The 14,648-nt window shown below is 52.5% G+C and overlaps 1 protein-coding gene across 1 annotated transcript in view; it reads right to left on the reverse strand.

Moving 5' to 3' along the window:
- sspo (SCO-spondin) overlaps nucleotides 1-14,648 on the reverse strand; it is a 107,706-nt gene that overhangs the window by 35,747 nt on the left and 57,311 nt on the right. The window contains 9 exon segments of the mRNA XM_078398442.1: nucleotides 1,741-1,899; nucleotides 3,479-3,610; nucleotides 6,535-6,705; nucleotides 7,979-8,025; nucleotides 8,465-8,617; nucleotides 10,990-11,230; nucleotides 12,025-12,159; nucleotides 13,521-13,685; nucleotides 14,438-14,644. Of these exon segments, the coding sequence (XP_078254568.1) occupies nucleotides 1,741-1,899; nucleotides 3,479-3,610; nucleotides 6,535-6,705; nucleotides 7,979-8,025; nucleotides 8,465-8,617; nucleotides 10,990-11,230; nucleotides 12,025-12,159; nucleotides 13,521-13,685; nucleotides 14,438-14,644 (1,410 nt within the window).

Below are 14,648 nucleotides of genomic sequence, written 5' to 3' on the forward strand. Positions count from 1 at the left end.
AAGGAGGTGTAAAGAATTGGCTGAAGAGGGCAGGGGAGTAGAAAGAAAGGTGTGGGGTGGGGAGGAGAGCCCAGTAGATGAGAAGGGAAGCTGCCGGCTTACCTGGAAATTTACCTGAAACATAGCTGAGGTTTACCTACTTCTCCAAATAAATTTCCACTTTCAATCGTCGGCTCTTGCCCCACCCCTTCCCTTCACCTCTTTCTACTAGATTTATCCCCTCTACTCCATCAGTTGAAAAAGGGTCCCAATCCAAGACCTCATCTCCCCCACAGATGCTGCCTGACCCACAGTTTATTTTATAAGAAAATAACTGCAAATGCTGGTACAAATCGATTTATTCACAAAATGCTGGAGTAACTCAGCAGGTCAGGCAGCATCTCGGGAGAGAAGGAATGGGTGACGTTTCGGGTCGAGACCCTTCTTTAGACTGATGTCAGGGGGGCGGGACAAAGGAAGGATATAGGTGGAGACAGGAAGATGGAGGGGGATCTGGGAAGGGGGAGGGGAAGGGAGGGACAGAGGGACTATCTAAAGTTGGAGAAGTCGACGTTCATACCACTGGGCTGCAAACTGCCCAGGCGAAATATGAGGTGCTGTTCCTCCAATTTCCGGTGGGCCTCACTATGGCACTGGAGGAGGCCCATGATGGAAAGGTCAGACTGGGAATGGGAGGGGGAGTTGAAGTGCTCGGCCACCGGGAGATCAGTTTTGTTAATGCGGACCGAGCGCAGGTGTTCAGTGAAGCGATCGCCGAGCCTGTGCTTGGTTTCGCCGATGTAAACTGCGCTTGGTTTCGCGTTTGTTTTTATGCTCCGGATTCCAGCATCTGCAGTCTCTTGTCCCTCTTTAGATCAGTGCTCTATGGTGGATGACATGGACGTGTTGGGCCGAAGGGCCTGTTTCCGTGAGGTAGGACTCTGACTCTGAAGTGGATGACCACACTATTCCACATCTGCTCAGTTGTTGTTTTCACACACAACCTACCTGTCTAAATCTCACTCTGTGCACACTGCTCTCAGTCCTCAATGCCACCCATCTTCATCTCATCAGCAATCCTGGACATGTTACCCTTACTTCCATGATCCAAGTTGTTGGTAAGTTAGAAGGTCAGTGGCTGGACACAGGATCTCCTCAGCTGCCTGTTCCAGACGGCTCCAACTGGTGCCATTGTTTATCCCCAGGGCCAGGCACAGACTGGGGGAGGGCTGCATCTGATCAAATATTTAGGACGAGTATTGGTCTATGATTTGACTGCCACAATGTTGATGCGAGCAGTTAGTTAATATGGTCATCCATTTGGTTAAAGAGTCCAGAGCATGGAAACAGGCCCTTTGGCCCACTCTATCCATGCTGACCATTGGCATACTGGGCTAGTGCCATTTGCCTGCATTGACCATTTCCCTCTAAACCCTTCCCATCCATATATCTGTCCAAGTGTCGTAATTGTATCCGTTTCTATAGCTTCCTCTGGCAGCTCATTCCAGACACAGACCATCTTCTGAGTGAAAGAATTGTTCCTGCGATTCCCCGTGAATCTCTCCCCTCTCACCTTAAGCCTATACCTGCTTCATTTAGTCATGTACCCTGGGAAAGGACCATCTCCTTTCCCAACCCCTACCAGGAGCGTTCCTCTCCTCCAACCGTGGCCCTGACTACTCGCCCACCACCCTGTGGGCCTGCTTCACTCCAGCCTCCAGCAGGCCCTCCGTTACGGACAGCCTCACACACTCTCCTCACCTGCACACTCCATTTGGTGACAGACTCTGGACTCCTTCTCTCGCCCTCTGCAGGGTCTCCCTCCAAACAGGGGCCCATGGGCAGCACGATATCGGTGCTGCACTGGGGAACTGCACGAACATGCTGACCATTCACTCCACAAGCTCAGCTCACAGTCAACTAGAGGAAACAATCAGGAGAAATACGTCACAAGTAGTGTTTACAAAAGTGAGGACCACCGACTGACTGTGAGGACCCAATGGACACAGAGTCAGGCAGGTTCCAGTTCCAGGGTCACAGGCGTGGCTGACTCTAAATCAACATCAGAATTGGTCAGCGAACTGGTCATCTCAGGGCCAGGTGGACCGGGCTCCGGCTGGTGGACTGGGCAATGAATAGTGGACCGGGGAACGGCTGGTGGACTGGGCAACGAATGGTGGACCGGGCAATGGCTGGTGGACCGGGCAATGGCTGGTGGACTCGGCAACGAATGGTGGACTGGGCAATGGCTGGTGGACTGGGCAACGGCTGGTGGACTGGGCAACGGCTGGTGGACTGGGCAATGGCTGGTGGACCGAGCAACGGCTGGTGGACCGGGCAACGGCTGGTGGACCGGGCAACGGCTGGTGGACCGGGCAACAGCTGGTGGACTGGGCAACGGCTGGTGGACTGGGCAACGAATGGTGGACCGGGCAACGGCTGGTGGACTGGGCAACGAATGGTGGACCGGGCAATGGCTAGTGGACTGGGCAATGAATGATGGACCAGGCAACGGCTGGTGGACTGGGCAACGTGTGATGGACCGGGCAATGGCTGGTGGACTGGGCAATGGCTGGTGGACCGGGCAATGGCTGGTGGACTGGGCAATGAATGATGGACCAGGCAACGGCTGGTGGACTGGGCAATGTGTGATGGACCAGGCAATGGCTGGTGGACTGGGCAACGTGTGATGGACCGGGCAATGGCTGGTGGACTGGGCAACGACTGGTGGACCGGGCAACGAATGGTGGACCAGGCAACGAATGGTGGACTGGGCAACGAATGGTGCACCAGGCAACCACGATCACAACCCACAATGGATGAAAACAGAATCAGAATTCCCACTGTGCCTCATGTGGGTCAGAGGATATGGAAGATATCTTCCTCATTGACTCAGCTTTCCCAGGGCTCCATAAAGCCTGTTCAGTCAACGTTGCTTCATACCAAGGTCCCGTTACCTTGTAGAGGTGAAGGATCCTGGGACTGTCCACAACCCTCTCTGCCTCCTGTTTGCTCATCGGTGAGTCCACCAGCCGCCACAACTGGTCCGTGCCGTCTGAGCAGAGCTATAGCTGAACGCATCTCCCACAGACATGGTCACCAGGATACTGACCGCTCCCTGATCTCCACGTAGAGAGTCATACAGTGTGGAAACAGGCCCTTCAACCCAACTTGCCCATGTCTGACCACACCATTTCTACCTTCAAGTTGCTCCTGGTTTAAGAGAATGAAAAGAGAAGATCTTGCCTCATCACCGCTCAGCCTCCTTGCGGCAGCCCCACTCATCAAATGGTGGCGTTAGGAGCTTGGACCTTGCCTGGTCATTGTGGGCGGGTAAGGTATCTGGGCTCCCACAGCACATGGAGAATAAATGCTGGCGTCAACACTGTCCACAACCTGACGAAATACCCCAGTGTGATCATCTTCGGGCTGAATGAGCCAAGATCCAGGTCGCAGACGTACCAGGAGTGGAGGCAGCAGAGACAAGATGCACACTGACCTGCACAAGGCTGGTTGTAACACGGCCCCACTTCCTGCAGCTCCTCCCCGGTGTCCAAGCAGCTTCTGCTCCTGTAGCCGGGCCCACAGGTGGGGCACGCACTCCACTCTGACCAATGGCAGCTCTCACCATCTAGTTAACACAAACAACAGGCCACTCGCTCTGTAATTCCTCCACAGTCACTGACACACACTCACTCTCTTTATTTTCCCTCTCCCCCCCTCTCTCTCTCTCTCCCCCTCCTCGCCTTCCTGCTCACTCCTTCGCTCCTCCTCTCCTTCTGTCTTCATCTCCCCCTCTCTCTTTCACCCTCTCTTTTCCATCCTTGCTCTCAATTGGTCTATATCCCTCTACACCCACCCTACGGCGGCACGGTAGCGCAGCGGTAGAGTTGCTGCTTTACAGCGAATGCAGCGCCGGAGACTCAGGTTCGATCCTGACTACGGGTGCTGCACTGTAAGGAGTTTGTACGTTCTCCCCGTGACCTGCGTGGGTTTTCTCCGAGATCTTCGGTTTCCTCCCACACTCCAAAGACGTACAGGTATGTAGGTTAATTGGCTGGGTTAATGTAAAAATTGTCCCTAGTGGGTGTAGGATAGTGTTAATGTACGGGGATCGCTGGGCGGCACGGACTTGGAGGGCCGAAAAGGCCTGTTTCCGGCTGTATATATATGATATGATATGATATTCATATACTTGTCCAAACAACATAATTGTTGCAATTGCCTCTGCAGGTTCTTCTGACAATTTGTTCCATTTACTGCTGCCCTTTGTGTAAAGACATTGCCCCTCACGTCTCTTTTAAATCTTTGCCGTCTCATCTTAAACCAATGCCCTCCAGTTCTGGATTGCTCCATCCTGGGTAAAAGACTGTGACCATTCGCCTTCTCGATTCCTGACCTGACGCTCTTTCCCTCCGCAAGGTCCTTCATCCTTCATCCTCCTGTGCTCCACAGCAGCGTTTCTCAACCGGGGTTCCCCAGAACCCTAGGGTTCCGCGAGAAGTGGCTCGGGGTTCAGAGCCGTCGAGCTGAAACTTTAATAAATGCGCTCCCCCCCCCACCGGGAGGACCGGCGCCCGTCCCGGCGTGCCCCGCGCCTGACCTTCCTCCCATGGTGCAGCGCGGTGGTAGAGGGTCAAACAAGATGGCCGTGGCCGCCGAGCTGCCGCTGCAGGAGAGGTTTCCACCCAACAGGTTCACGGCTCGTTCTGGCCGACGCGATGGTCGCCCGGGGCCGAGGTGAGTGGCTCCCTCTCCCCTTTACTGTCCCCCCTCGCCTGCCCACGCCCCCAGGGAAGACTCCCTGGCCACCAACGGGTCTGCAGATCGTCAGTTGGGGGAGGGTAGCCGGGCCTGCAGGAGAGGCTTGCACCCAGCGGGGGTTGTGGTGCCCGCAGGAGAGGTTTGCACTGGGGGTTCAGCTTTATTTGTTTAAATGTTATTTAACGAGTTAATAAAGCTCTATAATAATTTTTATGTAAGGGTTCCCTGAGACATGAGAATTATTTCATGGGTTCTGCAAGGGTAAAAAAGTTGTGAAACGCTGCTCCACAACCTGTCCCTGCTCCTCCGTCCTTTAAGCCTTTCCTGTCATAAACGTTACCTTCCTGGAGATACGTACTGGAGATAAATGGGTCTATTGTGGATAGGGTGAACAGTTTTAAATACTTGGGAGTCCGCATCAAAGAGGATCTGACGTGGGCAACACACATTGCCGCACTGGTGGGTAAGGCAAGGCAGCGCCTTTACCACCTTAGACAGCTGAGGAAATTCAGAGTGTCTCTGAGGATCCTTCATTGCTTCTACTCTGGGGCTGTAGAGAGCATCCTGTCCGGCAACATCACGGTCTGGTTTGGGAACAGCTCTGCCCAGGACAGGATGGCCCTGCAGAGAGTAATGTGTTCGGCAGAACGCACCATGGGAACTACACTCGTCCCCCTGCAGGACCTATACGTCAGGAGGTGCAGATCCAGAGCAAGCAAGATCATGAGGGACCCCTGCCACCCCAGTAACGGACTGTTCCAGATGCTACGATCAGGCAAACGCCTCCGCTGTCACGCTGTGAAAAAGGAGAGGATGAGACGGAGTTTCTTCCCACAGGCCATCAGGACTGTTAACTTTTATAACTCCAGGGACTAAATTTTGTCTTCTCTGTATTAACTTTTATTTAAATGCTGTAACTGTAATTATTTTTTGTGCACAATCCGCAGGCATTGCCACTTTCATTTCACTGCACATCGTGTATGTGCATGTGACAAATAAACTTGACTTGACTTGACTTCCCATCTCGCCCTCCATGTGCTGATGTTCCAGTTCCCACTCCCTGCCACTCCATATCCCTCCATTCCCTGCGTATCCACGTGCCTATCTAAAATCCTCTTAAACACCACTGTTGTATCTGCCTCTGGTCTCACTGTCTCTCCCTCAACGTGTTCCTTTCACACTCCCCCTCCAACTGTCTCTCCCTCTGTCTACAATCTTTTAGGTTTAAGTTTAGCAGGAGGGAGAGTGCCGATTACAGGATCATTGGGCTCTACTCCTGGGCAGGTGGGACCTGTGCAAGAGGGATTTGATTTAGATTTAGAGATACAGCGCGGAAACAGGCCCTTCGGCCCACCGAGTCCGCGCCGCCCAGCGATCCCCGCACATTAACACTATCCTACACACATTAGGGACAATTTTTACATTTACCCAGTCAATTAACCTACATACCTGTACGTCTTTGGAGGAAACCGAAGATCTCGGAGAAAACCCACGCAGGTCACGGGGAGAACGTACAAACTCCGAACAGACAGCGCCCGTAGTCAGGATCGAACCTGAGTCTCCGGCGCTGCATTCGCTGTAAGGCAACAACTCTACCGCTGCGCCACTGTGCCACACTTTGGGTTACACCCGAACTTCAGGGGAACTAATATCTACACAGGGAGGTTTAGGTTTAGATTTCCCCTCCAATCTTCCTTCGCCCTCAGTGTCACCCCATTCCCTCCTTCTCTCGGAGTGAGACTCTCTCCCACTGACTCCAATGCCTCCATTGTCCAGTACCGACCCCCTCACCTGGGCAGCGTGTACGGCTGCAGTTCCTGGTTTGAATGCTGAGACCTTCACATTCCAGGCCCTGGTTGCGAGGTGGAGGGTTGATACAAGCCCGTGTGCTGGTCTGCAGTCCCCAGCCGCAGGTGACTGGGCAGTCAGACCACGGTGACCAGGGTGTCCACCCTCCGTCCACTAGACAGGGAAGACAAAGAGCCATGTTAGGTGCACCTTTCCCTGAGGAAGGGTCTCGACCCGCAATGTCACCTTGTTCCTTTTCTCCAGAGATGCTGCCTGACCCGCTGTTACTGCAGCGTTTTGTGTTATCTTAGGTGGACCATTGCTCTACCTGCCCTGGTGGGATGACTGGCCTGGTCGTGGGATCAAGTTAACTGAATCATTTTTGTTCATTTAATCAGGTGATATGAAATATCATTGTCCTTTTAAAAGCGTATGTAGTGTCACAGAGCTGTACAGCATGGACACAGGTCCTATCTCCCAACTCGTCCATGCCACCCAAATTGACAAGTCCAATTTATTATTTCATTGGCCATATCCCTTTAAACCTGTCCGATCTATATTCTGTCCAAATGTCTTAATTGTTGAAATGTTGTGCCCTTCTAATCATGATCTCAGTCCAACTGGCTGGACTTTTTGCAGACATCTCAAACTCTCTGCCGACTGGACTTACTGTTACTAGGTTTCGGCTTAGTATTATATGTCTACTGAGGTACAGTGAAAGGCTTTGTTTTGCATTCTATCCAAACAGATCAGATCTACTATACATAGTAGAAACATAGAAAAATAGGTGCAAGAGTAGACCTTTCGGCCCTTCATCTAAAATCAGTACCCTGTTTCTGCTTTTTCCCCACATCCCTTGATTTCTTTAGCCCTAAGAGCTAAATCTAACTCTCTCTTGAAAAAATCCAGTGAATTGGCCTCCACTGCCTTCTGTGGCAGAGAATTCCAAAGATTCACAACTCTCTGGGTGAAAAGCTTTTCCTCATTTCAGTCCTATACGGCCTACCCCTTATTCTTAAACTGTGACCTTTGGTTCTGGACTCCCCCAACATCGGGAACATTTTTCCTGCATCTAGCCTGTCCAATCTAAGAATTGTATATGTTTCTATAAGATCCCCTCTCATCCTCCTAAATTCCAGTGAATACAAGCCCAGTCGACCCATTCTTTCATCAGTACGTGGGGAACTGGCGAAGAGAGGAGCATAGATCAGCCTTGATCACATTGAATGACTGGACAGGTTTGAGGGGCCGAGTGGCCTGCACCTGCTCCTCTCGTCGTGTTCTGGTGATGGGACTGCACTAGCTGGAGGGCTCATCCACAAATCTGGCACGCCCGGCTTCTCCGGACTGGGCCTGGTTGGGGATGAGGAATGCACTTTGGCAGGAGGACTGCGGGGGTGGAGTTCTTAGTCCAGTGTGCCCTTAGTCCGGAGGCATGCGGTCTTACCTCGACAGTCCAGCGGTTGGCAATAGATCCCCTCCGGTGTGCACAGACTGTGGACAGGATGGAAAATAAGATGTAAGGCGTGTCCTGTCAAATCTGTCCGGCTCACAGCTCAGACACGAGAACCTCAACTCTCCCCGCACTCCACAGATCCTCCACATCCCAACACGCCCATCTCACACTCTCCAGTCCACAAAGCCCCAAACATTTCAACACCCCATCCCCAGTCACCCCAATCTTGCCCCACACTACCACATCCCAATCTTGCCCCCCACTACTACACCCCAATCTTGCCCCACACCACCACACCCCAATCTTGCCCCCCACCACCACACCCCAATCTTGCCCCACACTACCACACCCCAATCTTGCCCCTACCTATTCCCACCCTGATTCTGATCACACACAGTGGCGCCCACTACACCTCGAGTAACCGGATCGGGTGGTAAAGAAGGTGTACAGTATGCTTGCAAGGTGTGGATTACTCACCATTGTCTGCATTCGCCAACAAACCAACTCTCGCCAACCTGCATTTCCTGCTCTTCATGAAGACACAGGGCTGGACACGGCCCTTGGTCACATGGTTTGGTTTCGACTTGATGCTGCTCACATTTCCTGTCAGGTGGTTCCGATGTTGATGATCTGCAAACAACAATGTTTCACAGAACGGTGCTTTCAGTGCCACAAATGACCAGTAGTTCTGTTCCTAACACCACTCCTCCCCCCGTCTCCCTCTCAACCAGTATATCTGCACATCCTGCACTCCCCAATCCCTCACTCCACTCCCAACATGTCCCCTTACCCCATGCTGTGAGATAATGAACCAACGGGAACGGGAGAGTTTGGGATCATTTCCTCCAAATAACTGGAGATAAAGGGAAATTAGAGCATCTCAGACGAGGATGCAGTGGATAATAAAGAAGGAGATGGGATGAAATGTTGGAAGGTGAGGAGATTGGGCATGGAAGGGAGAGGAATAGATCACAGGATTAAGAGGGAAGCTTGTTAACATCAGTTACTTATAGCGTCATGGAGTCATGCAGCGTGATAACAGGCCCTTCCGCCCAACCTGGCCACACCGGCTAATATATCCCATCTACCTCAGTCCGACCTGCCTGCATTTGGCCCATATCCCTCTAATCCTGTCCTATCCATGTACTTATCCAGGATCAACTGATTGACCTCAGGCCTTTCATAGTCATAGAGTCGTACAGCATGGAATATAGGCCCTTTGGCCCAACTAGTCCATGTCAACCATAGAGTCACACAGCACAGAAACAGGCAGATCGGCCCAACTATTCCATGTCAACCAACATGCCTCATCTAAGCTAATCCCACTTGCCCGATATGGCCCACATCCGTCTCAAGGTTTCTTATTCATGTATCGATGGAAGTGCCTTTTAAATGCTGTAATTATATCTGAAAGTGGGAACACAAGTAGAAAAAGTGGTGAAGGAGGCATATGATATGCTTGCCTTCATCGGTTAGAGCCTTGAGCACCAGACTCAGGAAGTCATGTTGCAACTTAAAGGGCCTGTCCCACTTAGGCGATTTTTTAGGCGACTGTCAAAGTCGTAGCAGATCGCCGAAATTTTCTTTTACCCTACGACAATGACCACGACAATGCCGAGTCAGGTCGAGATTACACTGTCTTCGGAAACATCGCGAAATTCCCACGCTTATCAATGCTTCTCCGGCGTCCTAATTATCGCTGAAATCACTGACAAGTCTGTAATTACTTGAGAGTTTTGAAATATAAAATTTTGCCCGGGTTACTTGAAAACCAAGCTTCACGGTAACAAGGCATAAACTGGATTGACTTCCAGTTTACTAATAGCAGTATTAAGAAATTTAATTTAAACGTGGTTAAATGGATTTTTGTGCGGAGTGTGGGCATTCTTTGAAAATGTACGGGAGATGCGTATCTGGTTTCTGGGTTGCATATCTGGTTGGGAGCCTACTTTAAATGTAATGGCTGATGGCCATAAACATCGCGAAAATTCCCACGCTTACCTGACCGTCAAACTGTCGCTTCCAATCTACCTGTCAAATGTCCTGACGGTAAATACATTGGTTAAACACAAGTATTTTATGGTATCTACAAATGACTTTACTTAATTTAATATTACGTGCTTCTAAATGCATCTAAGAGAACCTAGCAAACCTGGGGACAGCAGGCGACAGCGCCCACAATAAGCAACGATACCTGGCGACATGCCAGCTGTCGCCGAGAAATTTCAATCCGGTTGATTTCTCAGCGACGCGCCGAGATCCACTACGATTCTTTGAAGACTCCTCACGATCATGCCCGCGACACCCTGGCGAACTGTTGGCGACAGCCTAGTCGCCGGCAGTCGCCTTAAAATCGCCTAAGTGGGACAGGCCCTTTATAGTACTTTGGTTAAATCGCATTGGGAGAATTGCATGCAATTCTGGCACCCCCTCAGGAATGATGTTAGGGCTTTGTTAAGGGGGCAGAAGAGGTTCACCAGGATTTTGACTGGATTAGGGGGTATGAGAGAGGTCGCGGAATCCTGGATCGATTTTTCTGGAGCAGCAGAGACTAAGGGGAGAACTGATAGCAGTACACAATACTACGGGGCATAGATGGGAAGGAAGCTGTAGAAGAGGATTTTGTAGAAGAGTTGTAGAAAAAGTTTAAAAGACATGTGGATGAGTACATGGATAGAGACCGTCTAGAGGGATCCGGGCCAAACATGGGCAAATGAGACTAGCGGATTGCAGCCGGCCAGCATTCTGGCACCGAGCTCCCACCCTCCACCCCCCCCAACATCTCCCACCCTCCACCCCCCCAACATCTCCCACCCTCCACCCCCCCAACATCTCCCACCCTCCACCCCCCCCAACATCTCCCACCCTCCACACCCCCCAACATCTCCCACCCTCCACCCCCCCAACATCTCCCACCCTCCACCCCCCCCAACATCTCCCACCCTCCACCCCCCCCAACATCTCCCACCCTCCATCAACATCTGTCTCCTGGGATGTCTCACCGGAAACGGGAACGGACGCCCGTCCCACAGCTGAGACTGCAGGATGACCAGGTGGACCACTGACTCCACGCACAGTCCGAGGGCGCGCAGGTGAGGTTGGAGCAGGTGATCCAGCCCTCGGCACAGGTGCAGTTGTTGCAGTCGACCTCCTGCCTGCTCCCCGGTGCCCAGGCGTTCCCCAGTGAATCCGTGCACTGGCACTGCCAGGGTGCCACGCACACACTGTCCTGTAGCAGGGCACCTGTAAACATTGGGCCATGGTGAGTCAGGCTCATTCGTCACTCTTGGGCATTAGTCACTTGGTCAAGGATCAGCTGGGGAGGAATGAAGAGCCCTTCTGGGCTGGAGGTGGATGCCCCATTACACGGGGATGCGTTAGGGTTGGGGTCTAAAGGAATAAGTTACATTAAACCTTTTAAGGCACGTTAAGCCAAAAACACGAGCCCTGCCGTGTTCTGGTCACCGCGCATCAGGAAGAATATGACTGCCTTGCAGCAGTGCCGAGGAGATCCTGGAAAGTGGAATTTCGGCGCAGGGTTATATTGGAAAATCTGAGGATATTCTCCATGGAGCAAGGGGTGGTGGGAGAGAAGGGAAGAGAGGGGGTGGAGAGGGGGAGGAGAGAGGGGGGGGGGAGAGGGGGAAGAGAAGGCAGGAACGGGGTACTGATTGCGAATGATCAGCCACGATCACATTGAATGGTGGTGCTGGCTCGAAGGGCCGAATGGCCTACTCCTGCACCTATTGTCTATTGAGAGGGGGGGAGAGGGGGGAGAGAGGGGAGGGGAGGGGAGGGGAGGGGAGGGAGAGGGCTAGGGAGGAAAGGACAGAAGGGGAGAGGTAGAGATAGGGGGAGGGAGAGAGAGAGAGATAGTGAGAGAGAAGAGTATAAAATCATGAGAAGAGTCAGAGGACGGAAACAAGCCCTTCTGCCCAACTGTGCGTGTAAATGATCATGTGCTTGAGCCCATGTTGCTGGGCCTGGGTTGTGGGTTGGAAGTTGGGCTGGCACCAATTTATGAATCGTTTACGTACCATCAGGGCATCGACACCCTGCTTCACACTGCCCGGTGTCGGAGCAGGCTATTCCACTCTGGAAGTCAGCACAGGCGCGGGGACATCTGTTGGCACAACCCACGTACTCCTGGCCAGTGGGACAGGCATCAGCACCTAGACAGCACGTGGGCAAGGAAGGTATTCAAAGGCTCTATCACCTTCTGAAAACAAACATCATCTCCCAGAGCCCAACCATCTCTACAAAGTCAGCACTTCCCAATTCCAACCATCTCCAACCTATCACCATCATGGAAATGGAATTTAATACAGCGAAATGTGAGGTGTTGCATTTCGTGAGGACTAACATGGGCAGAACCCACACACTGAAGGGCGGGGCTCTGGGGAGTGTTGTAAAGCAGAGGGATCTAGGAGTACAGTGCGTGCAGGAAAGAACTGCAGATGCTGGTTTAAATCGAAGGTGGACACAAAATGCTGGTGTAACTCAGCGGGACAGGCAGCATCTCTGGAGAGAAGGAATGGGTGACGTTTCGGGTCGAGGAGTGGCATCACCGGGAGATAGGGTGGTCAAAAAGTATTTTGGCACATTGGCCTTCATCAGTCAGTGCATTGAGTTTAGAAGTTGGGAGGTCACGTTGCAGTTGTATAAGATGTTGGCGAGGACGCATTTAGTGTATGGTGTTTAGTCTTGGGCACCATGTTATAGGAAAGATGTCGTCAAGCTAGAAAGGGTACAGAAAAGATTTACGAGGATGTTGCCAAGACTCAAGGCCTGAGCTATAGGGAGAGGTAGGAAGCAGACTAGGACTCTATTAATTGGTGCTCAAGAGGATGAGGGGTGATCTTATAGATGATGTACAAAATTATGCGATGGGTTGGTTGGGTAGACTCATGGAATTTCTTTCCTAGAGTCGGGGAATCAGGAGCCAGAGGACAAAGGTTTAAGATGAGGGGGTAAAGATATAAAAGGAACCTGAGAGATAACATGTTCATACAAAGGGTGGTGCACGTATGGAACGAGCTGCTGGAGGAAGTTGGGGCGGGGACTATCGCAACGTTTAAGAAACATTTGGTCAGGTACATGGATAGGACAGGTTGATAGGGATATGGTCCAATCACAGGCAGGTGGGACTAGTGTAGATGGGCCATGTTGGTCGGCATGGGCAAGTTGGGCCCAAGGGTCTGTTTCCACTGTAAGATTCTATAACCATCTCTAACCACTCCATGCCATCCCAATCCTTTGCAGACACGATCAATACTTCTCCAATGCTAACAGCATCTCTCAAACACGACCTCTGCCGTAAGTCCCAAGCATCAATGCTCAAACCCAACCATCACAGGTCAGACAGGAGTGTTGATACCTATCACCACCTCAAACATACCATTTATCAATACAGTTATCAATCTATTCTCACTGGTGCCCGTCTTGGATACAGAGATTTCAGTCCAGCCCCCCACTTCAACAATCCCAATCAGCCCATCCACAGTGGGTGGGTTCCCACCTTGGTTTGTTCCACAGGGTTGAACATTGCACAGAGTCGCTTCAAACCGCTCTCCAGCACAGTTCTTGCCTCCGTTCTTCGGGGGAGGCTCCGTACAGGAGCGAATGCGGAGAGACCGTCCGCCCCCACAGGCTCGGTCACAGGTTGACCACGGACTCCAGCTGGACCATCCACCATTCACTAATGACGAGAGAAACAAGAGAGAGAGCATCACAGACCATCCATGACCCACGGCCATCTTGTTTCACACGATATCATGGCCCACCTGCTCACAGGACCGTGCCCCCCCACTCTCCCCATCACCCTCCCCACACTCCCCATCATGTTCCCAACTCTCCCCATCACCCTCCCCACTCTCCCCATCACCCTCCCCACTCTCCCCATCATGTTCCCAACTCTCCCCATCACCCTCCCCACACTCCCCATCATGTTCCCAACTCTCCCCATCACCCTCCCCACTCCACACCCTCCCCCCCATCACCCTCTCCCCATCACCCCCCCACTCTCCCCATCACGTTCCCCACTCCCAACCCCCTCCACGCCCCTGACCTTGAAACAACCGTAACCCCAACCATCCCCCACCCCCACGCTCCAGACCCCAACTCCAACCCAACCCTGCCCTGACACCTCTCCAAGCTCAGACCACAACCTTAACCTCTTTCCCCCTTCCCGCCCCCCTTCCCTTCCCCCTCCCCTACCCATTCCCTTTTCCCGCCCCCTTCCCTTCCCCCTCCCCTCCAGCCCCCACCCCTTTCCTGCCCCCCATCCCACGGGCCAGGTTTGGATCTAACATCCTTTGGCCTGGGTCCAGGCAGCCCCTTCTCCATAGACCTCCTGCCTGTCTGGGTCCACCATGCCCACACGTGTCTGTTCATTGCCAAGGGTCTGTACTGTGCCCCTTACCCCCCTATGCCTGCCCTCTGACCTCTCACCTATGCAAGCCTTGATGTTGCAGAAGCGTATCTCCAGGTTTCCCGTCAGGATCTCCATGCACCAGTGTCCGTCTGACCACGGGGCGTTGTAGGTACGGAGCCGGTGCTGCTGACCCACGCCGCAGCCCCGCGAACACTCGCTCCACTCCGACCACAGGTTCCAGCTGCAGTTCCTGCTGCAGTTCCCCCCAGAACACTCGGCGACATCTGC

Source organism: Rhinoraja longicauda, chromosome 4 (assembly GCF_053455715.1).
Source record: "Rhinoraja longicauda isolate Sanriku21f chromosome 4, sRhiLon1.1, whole genome shotgun sequence".
Classification (NCBI taxonomy): Eukaryota; Metazoa; Chordata; class Chondrichthyes; order Rajiformes; family Arhynchobatidae; genus Rhinoraja; species Rhinoraja longicauda.